The sequence below is a fragment of the Ostrinia nubilalis genome, chromosome 2, assembly GCF_963855985.1.
Source record: "Ostrinia nubilalis chromosome 2, ilOstNubi1.1, whole genome shotgun sequence".
NCBI classification, from domain to species: domain Eukaryota; kingdom Metazoa; phylum Arthropoda; class Insecta; order Lepidoptera; family Crambidae; genus Ostrinia; species Ostrinia nubilalis.
In genome coordinates, this window is record NC_087089.1 from 877,336 (window position 1) to 892,091 (window position 14,756).

Genomic DNA, 14,756 nt, shown 5'->3' on the forward strand with positions numbered 1-14,756 from the left:
AGCCTTACGTAACCCAAGTTTAAGGCCAGCTAGATTCGAATGGTGCTCGCGAAACTCCGCTCACCTTACACCCACTGTGCGGGCTGCCCAAAACTGTGGCCTGCACAGTGGGACCTTTGCGGCTGTAACCCTGGCCAGACTTTATGGGGCGTCGTAGACGTCTGAAAACCATGAAAAATATTTTATACGTAAATTAACAAAAATGGGAACTTGGAGAAAACATCTTCAGGTCACCAGATGGCATTTCTTCTTCTTGTAGAGCTGCCTTTTTTCGTAAAACACCGCAAAGTAAAAGTCATAAACCAATGCTGACTAGTTTGCTGTGCAAAATCACTGTTAACTCATTGATTTAAGTATGTATTACATGCTAACGAAATGGCCAAAAAATTTCAAAAGGTACTAAAATAGGTACCTACCTCAAGAAAGAAACTATTGGAAGAGTCACTGACTGCGGACTAAATCCTAAAACAATGGCACATTCACTTACATTTAGCACTAACAATTCAGTTTGTCTTGAAAATAGTTCAAATAGTTACTTACGAAATCTTGACCTCTCGTTGAATTTATCTGGTACAAAAATTTGAATGTCTTCAGTGCTGTTTATACGTCGACTCCTAGCTTTATGAATCCCGCCATATACGGACAAAAGGTGGCAGCGCGGCAGCGTAGCAAATGCATCATGCATATTGAACGCTTCGGGTCTCGCAAATTAAGAAATCGAAGACTTTTACATGTAGACAGATACCTGAATAAATTAATCTGCATTTTGTAGGTACATTTACTTGAGTCCTTATTTAGTAAGGAGGTAAATTGAGAAACGTTAACGTTCTTTTCACGGGATTTTCTTTTTCACTTTTCCACATCTCTCTCGCTCTCTCTACTGAAAACAAACACGTTACTGCTTCAGGAAAGGTTTTTTATTAATAAAAAATTTTTTGAATTGTTCTTTGTGCAACTTTTTATTATTCAATTAAGTAAAACAACCTATAATGAATGCAATCAGTGATTTCATCATTTTATTTCCGTTATCAACAAATTATACCTACTGCTGCTGCATGCAGTTTACATTAATTTGTTTTCCTAGAAGGTGCTAGAAAAAACGAAGGAAGGTTCTACAAATTAATTATTATTAACAAAATAAGTTTGAACATGTTTAACTTTTAGATTCCTTTTGGTTACTATGAAAAATTCCCACAACTAGGACATAACTAGGTGAACCGACGATCTGGTGAAGGTCGCGGGAGGTGCCTGGATGAGAGCGGCGCTGGACCGGTCTTTATGGAAATCCTTGGGGGAGGCCTTTGTCCAGCAGTAGACATTTTTCGGCTAAAACGAACGAACGTCCGTTTCCATAATCACGGCGCTACCAAATGTGCATTACGTTGAACGTTAACGATTAATAATTGTAAACCATGCATATAGTCATTTGGCCAAGTTGTGCCTAAACCGCGGCCTTTGATCGCAAGGTTGCTCGCATGCAGTCGGACACCATTGCTCTTTGTCACGGCTACAGTCAGCTCCATGAATGTCTAATGCTTTGAAAAATACACGTGTTCAATCCTTTTGTGTTTAGGTACGGTCGCGAATTCTTGCGTTACGATCAAAAATGACTTTTTCAACTGAAAATCATAACAGAGCCTTCTGTCTGTTTCATCCTAGTTGTAGCGTCTGTTTCCACTAGTGAAGTGGTTTCGTCTAGAGGCCATAGTAGGTACAATGATTGTCCGAAAATAAAAGTGTTAGTGAAAAGCGTTGTAATTGAGTCATTTCAAACGCATTTAATGAAAAAGGGCTACTATAAAGCCGATGATTATTTAAAAGATAAAAATGTTTGGGATGCTTAACTGCGTAACTCGCACAAATATTTAAAACTATGTATATTTTAAAGTTTGTAAACCCTTGAAAAAGTGGCTGATGATGGGTGGATGTCCTACGCTGCGTTTTCCTTGCATAAATAAATGAGTTTTATGCTTTTTTTTTAATAGGATAGAAAGAAGACACTGCTCTTTGATTTATAAACCATATGTTTGCAGCCGACTGTACAAGTTAAAACTATACGCTCGGTGGTTACCGCGAAGGCCCCGGGGCTGCCCAAATGTCATAATGCGCATATAGTTCCAAAATACTGAACTGTCCTATCGATGACATTGACAGCGGGGCGCCACCGTCAATACCGAATCGCTGGTTCCGATTTTTGCCATGTTGGAAACCATAAAGTTGAACGATGGTAGCGCCCCCCTGTCATTGAGTTTGGCGGGACAGTTCAGCGTGGGTCATCTATACGTAACTGCAGCTATTTGACAGTGACAACCAATATCAACGGCCTCTAAAATCTGATTCAATCGAATCATTTCATTCACTCAATTCATTTCACTAGATTAATCAATTGGTAAATTGGTTCCTACCCTAATGTTTTAACGACGACTTTTGCTCCTTAAATGAAAATAATTAAATCCCATAATAAATTTTAATCTTCTCTTCCAACTTCATTTTCGTTCGAGTATATTTTAACCTCCAGTCATATTCGTGACCGATTTACCAAATTCAGATTAATCGGTCCACCTTGATGGCTCTACAAGCCTATCTAAAGTACGAAAGGCAATTTTAAAAACAAACATCCTTTTTAACATATTTCATATAAATATTAAGTTACAATAATTTGATGTTTTTATTTGATTAACAAGAATTAAAACTCCGTACCAATTGACAAAGCTTTCGAGTTTCATGATTATTCATACTGCACTAAAAGCCACCTAGTGGAATATCTTATGAACTAACTTCTTAGAGCTTCATAACTTTTCCTAAAATTACTTGTCTGTTACCAAAGTAACTAATATCGACAAAACTACGTCCTAGAGCTTTTTCTCTTTAAGAAAATAACAGCACAGTACTATTAACACTTTAAATACTAAGTAAGGATTCATGATGGATGACCCAGACAAGAAAATCAGTGTCCTCTGCCTTGGTCCAAAAGGCGCGGGAAAAACTACGCTGCTGAAAAAGTTGCAAGATGCCGAAGGAATAGACAACACATACAGCCCAGTGCCCACGATTGGCACAAACATCTACGACGTACATTTTTTAAACAAGCACGGCAAAAAGCAGACTCTTTCCATCAGAGAGGTGGGTGGAGAGATGGCGCCACTGTGGAGCAACTATTTAGATGGTGTAGAAAAGGTTTGATTTCTTTTTACGGTCTTATTCATAATCATTTTTCACATTTTATCAAATGCTTATTAGAGGTTTATAAAACGTTTGATAAAAATTGTTATTCATAATCGTCATTTAGCGCTAAAATCCTCTTATAACTGTGTGATAAGTTATCGAGAGCTCGGGCCTTGTTTAAAGCTCTAATAAACCTATTTTAACCTAACTTTTATAAATGTCATTTCATATGAATGTCACTTCGTTGGTTTATTTATTCAAAATATCCTTGCTGTGATCCTTGCTTGTGAAAATGAATGCTATAAATGCAATTGTGCATTTAGCCAATAATGCCGACCCAGCGCGACGTAGAAAGCTCTACCGCCAACGAAGCAACCCATTCGATTTGCGGGACCTAAATTTTAAAATAAAATATAGGTTCAATAAGGACACAGTGCGCACCATCATAGATTTGGTGGAAGATGATCTGGTTCAGAGCGCTAGAGGTGGTGGCACGTGTCCTGAACTGCAAGTTTTAGTGGCCATAAGATGTTGGGGACGTCGTGAGGTAAGCACAAAAAAGTGTTTTATTTTATCCCTTTGTCGTGGCTGCTATAATTATTTTCATACATTTTCAGGTACAAGATGATGCTGGTGACCTCCATGGCCTAAGTCAGCCGACAGTGAGCCGGATATGCGCCAGAGTCGCGCATGCAATCGCGAATAAGGCAAATTCCTTCATCAAAATGCCTATCACTATAGGAGAGCAGGAAAGAATTAGTGCCAAATTTAGAGCAATTAAAAATTTTCCTGGGGTGATAGGAGCCATAGATTGCACCCACATTAAAATTAAAAAAACCGGAGGTGACATGGCCCAGTACTATATTAATAGAAAAGGCTATTATTCCCTGAATGTTCAGGTAAAATATATTTTGATTTTATACAGTTTACAACAGAGAAAGATTTGTTTTAATAATGTCTATAATTTTTACTTTGTATGATCTAAATTTTAGCAACATTCAACACTATATTATTGGATGGATTACCTACAGGATACTGTTTTTTTTATTTTAGGTTGTCTGTGATGCTGACCTCAAAATAATGGATATAGTGGCTAGATGGCGAGGCAGTACACATGACAGTCGAATTTTTATGGAGAGCAATATAAAACAACGATTTGAGGATAGGCAGTTTAGAGGACGCCTTATTGGCGATTCGGGCTACCCTCTTCTGCCATATCTATTTACACCTATTTTAAGGCCTAGTCGTCCAGAAGAAGAAGCATACAATAATGCTCACATCTCAACTAGGAACACTGTTGAAAGGTGTTTTGGGGTGTGGAAGCAGCGGTTCCAATGCCTACTCCATGGCTTACCAGTAAGCCTCCAAAATGGAAAAGCTGTGATCATAGCATTGGCTGTATTACATAATATAGCCATTGATATGAATGACACATTGTTAGGTAAATGTTATCAATTTGACTGTACATAAGGAATACAAATCTTTATGACAAAATGTTGACAAATTCATAATATTTTTCAGAACAACATATGGAGCAGGTCCCTGTAACTCCGCAACTTTCGACGGAGAACAGTGTTCACGACAACCGACCTTCATTGTTGAGGCGTAGGTCGCAGTTGATACTACAAAATTTTATAAATCAACATTTTTGAATGGTACTAAAATACATTTTGATAAATTCCAACGATTTACTTTTATGTAATGTCATTTGAGTTCATGAAAATGTTGTATTTTAATTTTTCAGATACTGTTCCTGGCATCTTAATGAAAATAAAAAGAATATTTGATTGAAAAATACCTGTATTTCAATTTTCAGTCCAATTTGTTACTATCACAAAAACAAAACCTGTAGTTCTCTTTAAAAAAGCAATTATTCTGCAAAAATTCAAAACAAATTACTTTATATCACTAATTTAAGTACAATTAGTTTCAACAAACTTACTTATTAAAAATCACAGTTCAATTCTTTAAAACAAAGAAATTGCTTAAGTATAAACGTTTCTATTCGGAGGTTATCAACCTTCTACATTTAAAACAAAATAACCATAATTTACACTATTATTATAAAGGCGAATGTTTGTGACTAGGCATATGTGTATTTACTTTATATCACTAATTTAAGTACAATTATTAAACTTACTTACTAAAAATCACAGTTCAATTCTTATAAACAAATAAATTGCTAAAACAGATAGATTATATAGTCTCGAATAACATATAGGCTTCTTTTTATCCTGGAAAAATGCACAGATCCTGTAGGTTACAGAAATAGTAGTCTACGCAGGCGGAGTCGTGGGCAACAGCTAGTTAATAGTAATCTCAAACTCTTATTAAGTTATGACTAGTAAACATATTCATAGCCGTCTAAATATATTGCAGAAACACAATCAAAATGCGGATTGGAACTGCATAAAATACAAATTAAAAACAAACAGAAGTAAGGGAGGAACTAACTTATTATTTAGAATCTGTTAGTACTTGAAAAACTTTAACATCAAAAGACTTATTATTCTTTATTAATGTGAGTGTAATATTTAAGTTTTTCCTGTAATAATTGATGCTCAAGATCCAAGTTTCTCCCTTTCTTCCGTTCGTTTTCCATTTGAACTTCATGCAGTTCAATCCGGCATTTTGATTCTGTTTCTGCAATTTCGGAAATCCTAACTTTGCTTAAATCAATTAAGCCTTCTTTGTTTAACAGTTTCCTTTTTTTTTTGATTGCTGGTGCTTTAAAATTAGGTTTTGCTTTATTTTCTTTTGCCTCTACTTTTTTATTTTCTTTATCTTCCAATATGCCTCTAGTAGTACAAGCATGTGTATCTTCTATTTCTTCATCAAGTACCACCAATTCATATTGGATTTCTTCATTATTTATCAATTCCTGATCTTGCGTATTTTGAGTTGATTCCTCCTCTTGAATGTTAATTAATTCACTTTTATTTGAGTCCGAGTCAAATCTGTTAACATCGACTACAAATTCATTGGGCAACCAAGATGCTATATCATCAGCCCTATCGTCAGGCACTGATAATGGTGGACCACCGCCAGTTTTAATTTGAGCCTGCCTAGCAATGGTCTTGTCTTTCTTCGCACTGATTTTTATGAGGCTCCATTGCGATTTTAACTGGGTAATGGAGCGGTTCATACCAGCGCACATTGAATTAAACCTGAAAAAGAAATGACAGGATTTTGAATTACAGGTAAAGGCAAAATTTTATATTGAAGGCAGAAATCAAAAGATGTACCAACGTTGTTTGTAAATCAGCCCAAGCCGCAACCTTCCGTTTATTCGTGTTAGTGTCTGTATTTTTATTTTCGATTGCATTTACTCTTTCTTTCACCAACTCTTTCAGCAAATACTGAAAAGCAAACACTAGGCGTCAAACATAAATAAAACCATGCTACAAAAATTAGTAGGCACTTTATCAGGCTAAAAATAAGTACTACCTTATCTTCCTCCAACCAGTTTTCTGATCGTTGCCTTTTAGGCGGTCTGTTCTCCTTCGTCATGGACATAATTAGTATCCGATGTAACTAGCCGGGTCGTCGTAAGAGCTTATTGCAGAGTACAGGGTAAGAGGTACAGAATCCAGAACATACAATCCCAAGTTTTATAAAAGTTTGATAAAACTTGGGAGTTGATCGAAAAAACCGAAAACTTTATTAAATTTTCGTGCCAAATGTCAATGTCAGTAAGTAAAACGTCACAGCTGCCAATTTTTTGTTTTTTTTTTCTGCGATTTGTCTATGATTTTACATGGTCCATCAAGTTAAATCACCAAAAAAGCTGTTTTCGTTCATTCTTTTTGTATAGTCTGTGGAAAGAAAATATTAAACTCTGTTTTAGTTATCAAAGGTTTATAAACGATTATGAATAACGTTTTTTATCAGAGGTTTATAAGAGTGTTTTAAGCCTATCAAACGTTTTAGCTAATGTAGGTTTTAAACCTATATTAGCATTTTATTATGAATAAGACCGTTAATTTTTAGTACCTACTTGTGTTAATTTTTTTAGTAGGTATAATAATTTATTTCCAATAATTTTCAGATAATATTTGTAATGGACACATCGAACCTCTGTCAAATCTCTGCAGCTGCAGTTATGCTCTATACTTTGCTTGCGGAACCAAGACTGAAGACTGCTAAGGTTAGTTACTAAAATATGTATTTTATTAAGTACTTACTTAAGTTTAGTATAATTATTACACAATTTACAAGCTATAATCACAGAAAGTTGCTATAATCTTAAGTATAGTAGTGCCCTCTAGCGGGCAGTAGATGTAACTTTATTATGGCTTTGGCTTGTAAACTTGTATCCTAATATTATACTTTTGATGTGTTTTAAAATAATAAGTAATATAGGTAAAATGAAGCGTAGAACGACCACCCACTAGATGGACCGATGACATCATATGGGTAAGCATGGCCGCTACCAATCGATCAACATTCCTCTACAAATCATTGGGGATAAAATAAAGATGTGTTTTAAAGGAAAAATATAGACATCCAACATTTTGTTATATCGTGAAGGCTGTTCAGGCGTAAGGAAGAGATAAAACTATTCTACTAACCTTTGTATCTTCTGCAGTTCATTCTAGTCCTCAGCAAGATGGATGCGGCCTACCGTCAGATGAGAAACGAGGCATTGCTCATGCTACAGTTCACGCGACTATGCACTGAGCTGAGGCACGCGCCGAAACTGCTGGAAGCGGCGCCGCTTGCAGGTGAAGGCAGCGAGGAGCTCATGGCACTGCTGCAGGAAGGCAGCCCGCCGCCACCAAAGGCTATTGTTATCTAAGCTACTGGGTCAATAAACCGATGAAAATTGACTTTTTGTTCATATTATTGTATGAAATATAGAAGACTCGTAAAAATTGACTGTTAAAAAGGCTTCTATTTGCGCTCCGTGGTAACAAACGTACCATACTCTACAGTGGCGCCACCTTAGTGAGGGAGAATGCGAAAGTTTTTCTCCCGTTTAAGCGCTCACCAGCTGGCGCCACTGTCGTGACCTCTAGCGAGTGATTTGATTCTTCAGTGTTCCGGTTTCAGTATACGATATTGCCCTTAATGTTGTAAATTAAGTTGTAAATGGTTGCAAACAAACAAAATTGAAGTATGTTTTGCTATTTTATATTATTATCTAAATATTTTTTATATTAAAAAAGCTTGACAGTTTATATTTCTTTGCCACAATTTGAAGGCGTACAGATATTAAAAAAATGTTTGACACTTGTTTGTAAACAATTTTTCGGATGAATTTTTGCGGGTACCGTAAAATATTGATTTTCTTTGTTCAAAGACTACCTCAAAATTTAGGTGTTAACAAAATCTAAAATAAAAATGGACTTTTCACTAATTTGTCGGAGCTGTATAAAAGAGTTATCACCCTGGGAAAAGGACAACGTGAGCATAAAAACAATAGAAATGTTTGTTTTCTGCACAAACATTAAGGTATGTGAGCTGGAAGACACTTTTCACCCTTTAACTTTGATTACCTGGTCATTGTAGCCCTGTGTCCGTAATATAAGGCCGAACCTTGTTACCTATACTCATCGTAAAATATTGATATTGGAATGCCAGAAAAAACTAACCAAGTAAACCAACCAAAGAATACCCAAATAATGCAGTTTTTAGGGATTTTATGTTGGCGATTATGCGTGTAGGCTAATACATACAGATCTACCCTCACATTCTTACTTTCCTACCCTCAATATATTAGTGAGCCCTATATCTAGAGAAATCTTGTAGTGCTAGTGATACCTTTTAACCCCTAGTCTAATAAAGAAGTCTATTTTTTAATATTATATCTGTTAGATTTCAGAAAGTGACCAACTGCCGAGGCAATTCTGCAACGACTGTACCCTGAAAATAGAATCGTCATACTTCTACATAACGGAAGCTCAGAAAGTGGATGTGACGCTCAGAAACATGGTTTCAAGGTCCTGCACTAGTGTTATCGTTGAACCGGACAACTATTATAGAAATATTTCACAAGATGATATTAATTCCGATATGTCTTATACTCTGACTGTACCGGAATATAATTTAAGCAATGCGATTATAAACACCAATGAGAATATAATACTTGTTAATTTGGAAAATGAAATAAATGAGCTTCATGATGAGAAAATTCCTGAAGAACTCAATGCTACTGCACCATCAATTGTGGAAAATAAAGAAGACGGACAAAGTAACGACCAAACTAAAAAGGTAGATATTAATGAGACAAAGAAGAAAGTCTGTCCAATTTGTAGAAAAGCATTCACGTCACAAACTTGGTTTGGCAAACATATGCAAAAGGAGCACACTGGTCTTAAGTATAGCTGCACCCAATGTCCCAAAAGTAAGTTTAGATTGTTCAAGAAAAATTAGATTGTTTTACATTTTGATTTCTTTATTTTCCAAGCCTTTGCATGATAAAATATGCTCTAATGCCTTTTCCTTTTCTCATAAGAATATTCTTTAGCATTGATTTGTTATCCACCCTGCATTATTATTTGCTGCCAAGCCAAATAAACAACTTTTCTTCCTTTCTTTCTAAATATGATACTATTTTAATGTAGCCTTGCTGACTCTTGGCCTGGTCCCCAAATAAAAAAATAACACAGCTATTCTCGGTTTAGTTTTATTCGCTGTTAACTAACATCATTTGCTTTTAGCATTCACGAAGCAATCCCAGCTGTCTTACCATCAAACGACACACTCGGAAGAGCGCAACTTCCCGTGCGGCGCTTGTGGTAAGCGGTTCAAGCGACGCAAGCACCTCGCCATCCACATGCGGTCGCACGACGACGCCAAGCCGTACGCTTGCGACAAATGCACCATGAGGTGAGCTATAGAGATGGGTTATACTAGGTAAATTTGATACTAGGTGCACCTATTCCTAGTATTTATTAATACTCGATCCAAATACCTATTCCACCTAGTACGTAGTAATTTAGCATACTTGACGCGACTAGTGCGGACTAATCCACGTAATATGACTTTAAAATACGACAATTTTTTTTTAAAAGATACAACCGTAGTATGAATAATGCAATTTGAAATTGAATAATAATTCCTCTCTTCATACTTCAACAGGCTTTGGACTGTCAACTTAAAAGTTGGCGTATTTAAAAGATATCAATTTCATAAAAATATTTACATATTTTTTCTTAATATGGTTTGACTACGTTTGTGTGCGTTTGCTTCGTCGCGCTCAAATTTGTTTGGTCAGACAGAGACGGAGTGAATCTCTACGTTCGCACATAAGCTTAGCGAGAAATACTAGGTGCGCGTAATACACGACTACGGATTACGCAATAATAACCTCTATTACTTTGACCGTAGGGTCGGAAATCGTGTAATTTATAAAATACTAGGTGGATCAAGTATTTAAAAAATTGGAACAGGTGCCGCCTAGTACTGTAAAATACCTAGTGTGTGGATCTGTTCTAGTAAATACGTCTCATCTCTAGTGAGCGAGCTAAAAGCATTGCCTGTCAGGTTTTAGAGGGTTAACAAGTTTGACTCCTATGTTCATCTTTGAATGTGTTGGAAGTAGATGGAGTGATTCTAATTTAGGGTCCTTTCAAATAAGATGTTTTGAGCAGGACATTAGTCATCCGTTTGCCACAAATGGAAAATTGTTGGAACAAAAATGACCCAACAGTTACTGTGCGGTTATTTTTGAAAAAACAAACTTATTAGAAAGTGCCTTTCAGTAGTTAATTAATGCAGAGTTATCTTTATTTAGGCAGTTCTCAGCTATTTTTAATGAAAGTTGTCTAATCTGAAGATAATATAATCAGCATATTTTCCTTTTTGCAGGTTCAAAAAGCGCAGCATATTGAAGTGCCACATGAAAGTTCACGAAGATGACAAGCAATATTTGTGTTCTTATTGTGGATGGAGCTTCGCTCAAGGTACTATTTAGTTAATTTTATTTAGAAATTTTCAAGAGCTATTCAATGAGGGCTATCGTTTTAGCGCTCACCAGTTAGCGCCACTGTAGAGTAAGGTCCTGTCACTTGCTAGTAGCGAAGACAGTGGCACCAACTGGTGAGCGCTAAAGTGGTAGGAGGACTATCGCATTTGCACTCATCAAGATGGCGCCACTGTAGAGTATGGTCCTGTCAATCGCCAGGGGTGCCAACTGTTAAGTATAAAAACGATAGCCCTCATTAACCTTTTGACTTAAGCGGATAACTGGCAGTAACTATGCGGGAGATCATGCTTAGTGGTGTTTCTTAGTAGTATGCCATAGGACATCCACTGCTGAACCTAAGCCTCTCTTGATTGTACCTTATGAGGTCGTCTCGTCTCTACCTTATGGATGCATGTAAAAATTATTTGCATCTTATGTTAAATAAATAAATATCCCAAACTAAGCAAAGCTTGTACTATGGGTACTAGACAACGAATATAAACATACTTAAAATACTTATTTTTTAAATACATACCTACATATAGATAACACCCAGATCCATCTCAAAAATTTAAATTCATCATTTCAATTTCTGCCCAGTCGGGAATCGAACCCGGGGCCTCTCGGCATAGTAGTCCGTTCTGTCTGAACCACTACACCAAACGGCCGACTTTCGTCTTATATTTCTAGCGGGCAACTTAGCAGTGCATATGCGCCGGCACACTGGTGAGAAGCCATTCGCGTGCGGCGCCTGTGGGTTCCGCGCCGCCGCCGCCTCCAGCCTGCGGCGCCACGAGCGGCGCCATCGCGGAGCCAGCTCGCACGTCTGCCCCACGTGTCGCAAGGGCTTCTACGACGCTAGTGCTTTGGTGAGTGAACTTTTCATAAGGCTACTAGGGCGGGGAACTATTAGACGGCGGCGCGGAACCATTAGCGTTCTGGTTCCGTTTCGCTACTGCCTTCAGCTTGCGGCGCCACGAGCGGCGCCACCGGGGAGCCAGCTCGCACGTCTGCCCCACGTATCGCAAGGGCTTCTACGACGCTAGTGCTTTGGTGAGTCATCATCATCATCATTTCAGCCACAGCCGCACAGGACGTCCACCGCTGAAAATAGGCCTCCCCCACTGACTTCCACATCCACGGTTGGTAGCGGCCTGCATCCAGCGCCTTCCTGCTACCTTTATCAGGTCGTCGGTCCACCTTGTGGTTGGACGCCCCACGCTGCGTTTTCCGGTACGCGACCTCCATTCCAGAACCTTGCTGCCCCATCGGCCGTCAGTTCTGCGTACTATGTGCCCTGCCTGTTGGTGAGTGCACCTTTAATAAGACTGCTAGGGCGAGGAAAACTATTGGCGTTCTGGTTCCGTTTCGCTACTGCCTCCAGCTTGCGGCGCCAGCTCATTGTCTGCCCCACTTGTCCCAAGGGGTTCTACGACGCTAGTGCGTTGGCGAGTGAAGGTTTAATAAGGCTGCAAGGACGGGGACCTAGACCGCATCCCACTTAACATCAGGTGCGATTGTGGTCAAATACCTGCCTTGTTATGCATAAAAAAATAAAAAAAAGAACTATTGGCGTGCTGATTCTGCGGCGCCTCCAGACTCCGATGCCAGGTCATTGTCTGCCCCACGTGTCGCAAGGGATTCTACGACGCTAGTGCGCTGGTGAGTGCACCTTTAATAAGGCTGCTAGGGCAGGGAACTATTGGCGTTCTGGTTCCGTTTCGCTACTGCCTTCAGCTTGCGGCGCCACGAGCGGCGCCACCGGGGAGCCAGCTCGCACGTCTGCCCCACGTGTCGCAAGGGCTTCTACGACGCTAGCGCGTTGGTGAGTGAACCTTTAACCTTTTCAACGTCAATGACGGATACATGCGTACATCAGGTTGACCGCCAACGACGGATTAATCCGCCTTAAAAATGATGTCAGTAATAGGCTAATTGAGTATTATGTAAACTGAATAAGAATGAATACAATGATCATAATTTATGAAGCGTGGCGTCAGAGTGATGGCTTTTGTATTTGACGTGGCGTTGAAAAGGTTAATAAAACTGCTAGGGCGAGGAAATTTTAGCCTGCGGGTTGCGCGCCGCCGCCGCGTCCAGCTTGCGGCGCCATGAGAGGCGCCATCGCGGCGCCAGCTTACACGTTTGCCCGACGTGCTGCAAGGCATTCTACGATGCTAGTGCATTGGTGAGTGCACCTGTCATTTAATAGATGATGTAGGACTTTATGGTTACCTGAAAGTTTGTTTTGTGCATTGTTTGTACGTTGTGTTAAGTTAATATTAACCATTTCTCATACTAAGTTTTTCACTTTACGACACGTTCACAAGGGTGCTGTTGTAGATTTCGTACTTTTTTCTTTTGATGGCGATTCGAGTACGCAAACGATTCGAACTCGAAAGTTTTTCGTGCTAGCCGTACAGTTGGCGCCATTAGCGAGTGACGAACCAATCTAAATTAACACCGTCTGGTGAGAGCAAGTACGCGACAGTAGTCCTCATCATAAAATAATCTGTATTAATAGTAATAGAGTTCAAAATGCTCTTTCCAGGCGCGTCACTCGCGCACGCACTCGGGCGCGCGTCCGTTCGCGTGCGGGCGGTGCGCGCGATCCTTCGCCGACAGCTGGAAGCGCAAGCTGCACCTCATGCGCGCGCACCACGCGCAACTGCACGAGCTCAGACATCTGACGCGCGACGGACGCGTCGTGCCCGGACACACGGGCTGAGCGATGTATAGAAGATAAGTTTGTTGCAAAATCGCCCCTGTTAAAGCCCGGTCTGTGAGCACGTAGAATTTTGTCCAATGACCCCAAGCTACCCATCCTTATCGCTCGCGCGTAATTATGTTGCTGTCGCGCTCGCACACTCGCTGCGGGCGCCCGTCGCACAGTCGCGACAGCAATATAATTACGCGCGAGCGATAAGGATAGGTAGTTTGGGGGTCATTGGACAAAATTCTACGTGCTCAGAGACTAGACTATACTCACACATTATGTATATTATTTATCCATTTAGTATTAAAACGGCTGACAGTTGTTTCACGTTGAGCGAGAATCCTCGTGAGATCCCAGACATCTGACGCGCGACGGACGCGTCGTGCCCGCGGACCCACGGGCTGAGCGGCTATCTCAATATCTTCAACCTATAAAGGTTCGCCCAAACCGCGTGCGCGATGGCGATCAGACGTAAACGCATTGATCGTCATCGCCATAGCAATTGCGCACACGGGCTGCGCGTTGGTTTGGTCGAAACTTAACATTCCACTGCTCTATATTGACTCTACTGGTCTATATTGACTATATTTATCTATTAGGTCTTAGAACAGCCTAGAAGGTAGTTAAGAAACCTTTGGCATATGTCCCACGTTGAGTGAGAAACCTCATGCCCACCACAAGAAGCGCAATGGACGCGTCATGGACATTTTTTTAGCCTCCCCCAAGTACGTGCCATTTATCCTGTCTTCCACTTCCATATAATATAAATAAATAAATACCCTTGGACATTTTACACTGCCTATGACAGAAGGAAGCGCGCACTTAGATTATTTCTTCACGTAAGTAATAAAACCACCTTATTTATTCAAAACATTGTTTATTGCGATTTATTTACTCATCTATACAAGCCAACAGCCAACAATCATTAGAACACTTGAAAACAAGTAATAAATAAGTTATTTCAAC

The 14,756-nt window shown here is 39.4% G+C and overlaps 2 protein-coding genes across 2 annotated transcripts; both read left to right on the forward strand.

Annotated features, from left to right (window-relative positions):
• Window positions 1-2,917: 2,917 nt before the first annotated feature.
• LOC135077934 (ADP-ribosylation factor-like protein 16) lies at window positions 2,918-7,963 on the forward strand. Its single transcript, XM_063972467.1, has 3 exons — window positions 2,918-3,177; window positions 7,214-7,312; window positions 7,754-7,963. Exons 1-3 carry the CDS (start codon window positions 2,923-2,925, stop codon window positions 7,961-7,963), a joined length of 564 nt encoding a protein of 187 aa, XP_063828537.1. The 5' UTR covers window positions 2,918-2,922.
• A 3,821-nt stretch (window positions 7,964-11,784) lies between these two features.
• On the forward strand, window positions 11,785-13,802 carry LOC135077945 (zinc finger protein 771-like). Its single transcript, XM_063972480.1, has 3 exons — window positions 11,785-11,943; window positions 13,128-13,262; window positions 13,626-13,802. Exons 1-3 carry the CDS (start codon window positions 11,785-11,787, stop codon window positions 13,800-13,802), a joined length of 471 nt encoding a protein of 156 aa, XP_063828550.1.
• The last annotated feature ends 954 nt before the right edge of the window (window positions 13,803-14,756 follow it).

What these genes read in the sequence shown, in the direction of transcription:
- LOC135077934 (XM_063972467.1), top strand. Translation starts at nt 2,923, where the DNA reads ATGATGGATGACCCAGACAAGAAAATCAGTGTCCTCTGCCTTGGTCCA. An exon ending in ATTTAGATGGTGTAGAAAAG is followed by an intron (nt 3,178 to 7,213) that starts GTTTGATTTCTT and finishes AATAATTTTCAG; the next exon opens with ATAATATTTGTAATGGACAC. An exon ending in CAAGACTGAAGACTGCTAAG is followed by an intron (nt 7,313 to 7,753) that starts GTTAGTTACTAA and finishes TATCTTCTGCAG; the next exon opens with TTCATTCTAGTCCTCAGCAA.
- LOC135077945 (XM_063972480.1), top strand. Translation starts at nt 11,785, where the DNA reads ATGCGCCGGCACACTGGTGAGAAGCCATTCGCGTGCGGCGCCTGTGGG. An exon ending in TCTACGACGCTAGTGCTTTG is followed by an intron (nt 11,944 to 13,127) that starts GTGAGTGAACTT and finishes TAAAACTGCTAG; the next exon opens with GGCGAGGAAATTTTAGCCTG. An exon ending in TCTACGATGCTAGTGCATTG is followed by an intron (nt 13,263 to 13,625) that starts GTGAGTGCACCT and finishes TGCTCTTTCCAG; the next exon opens with GCGCGTCACTCGCGCACGCA.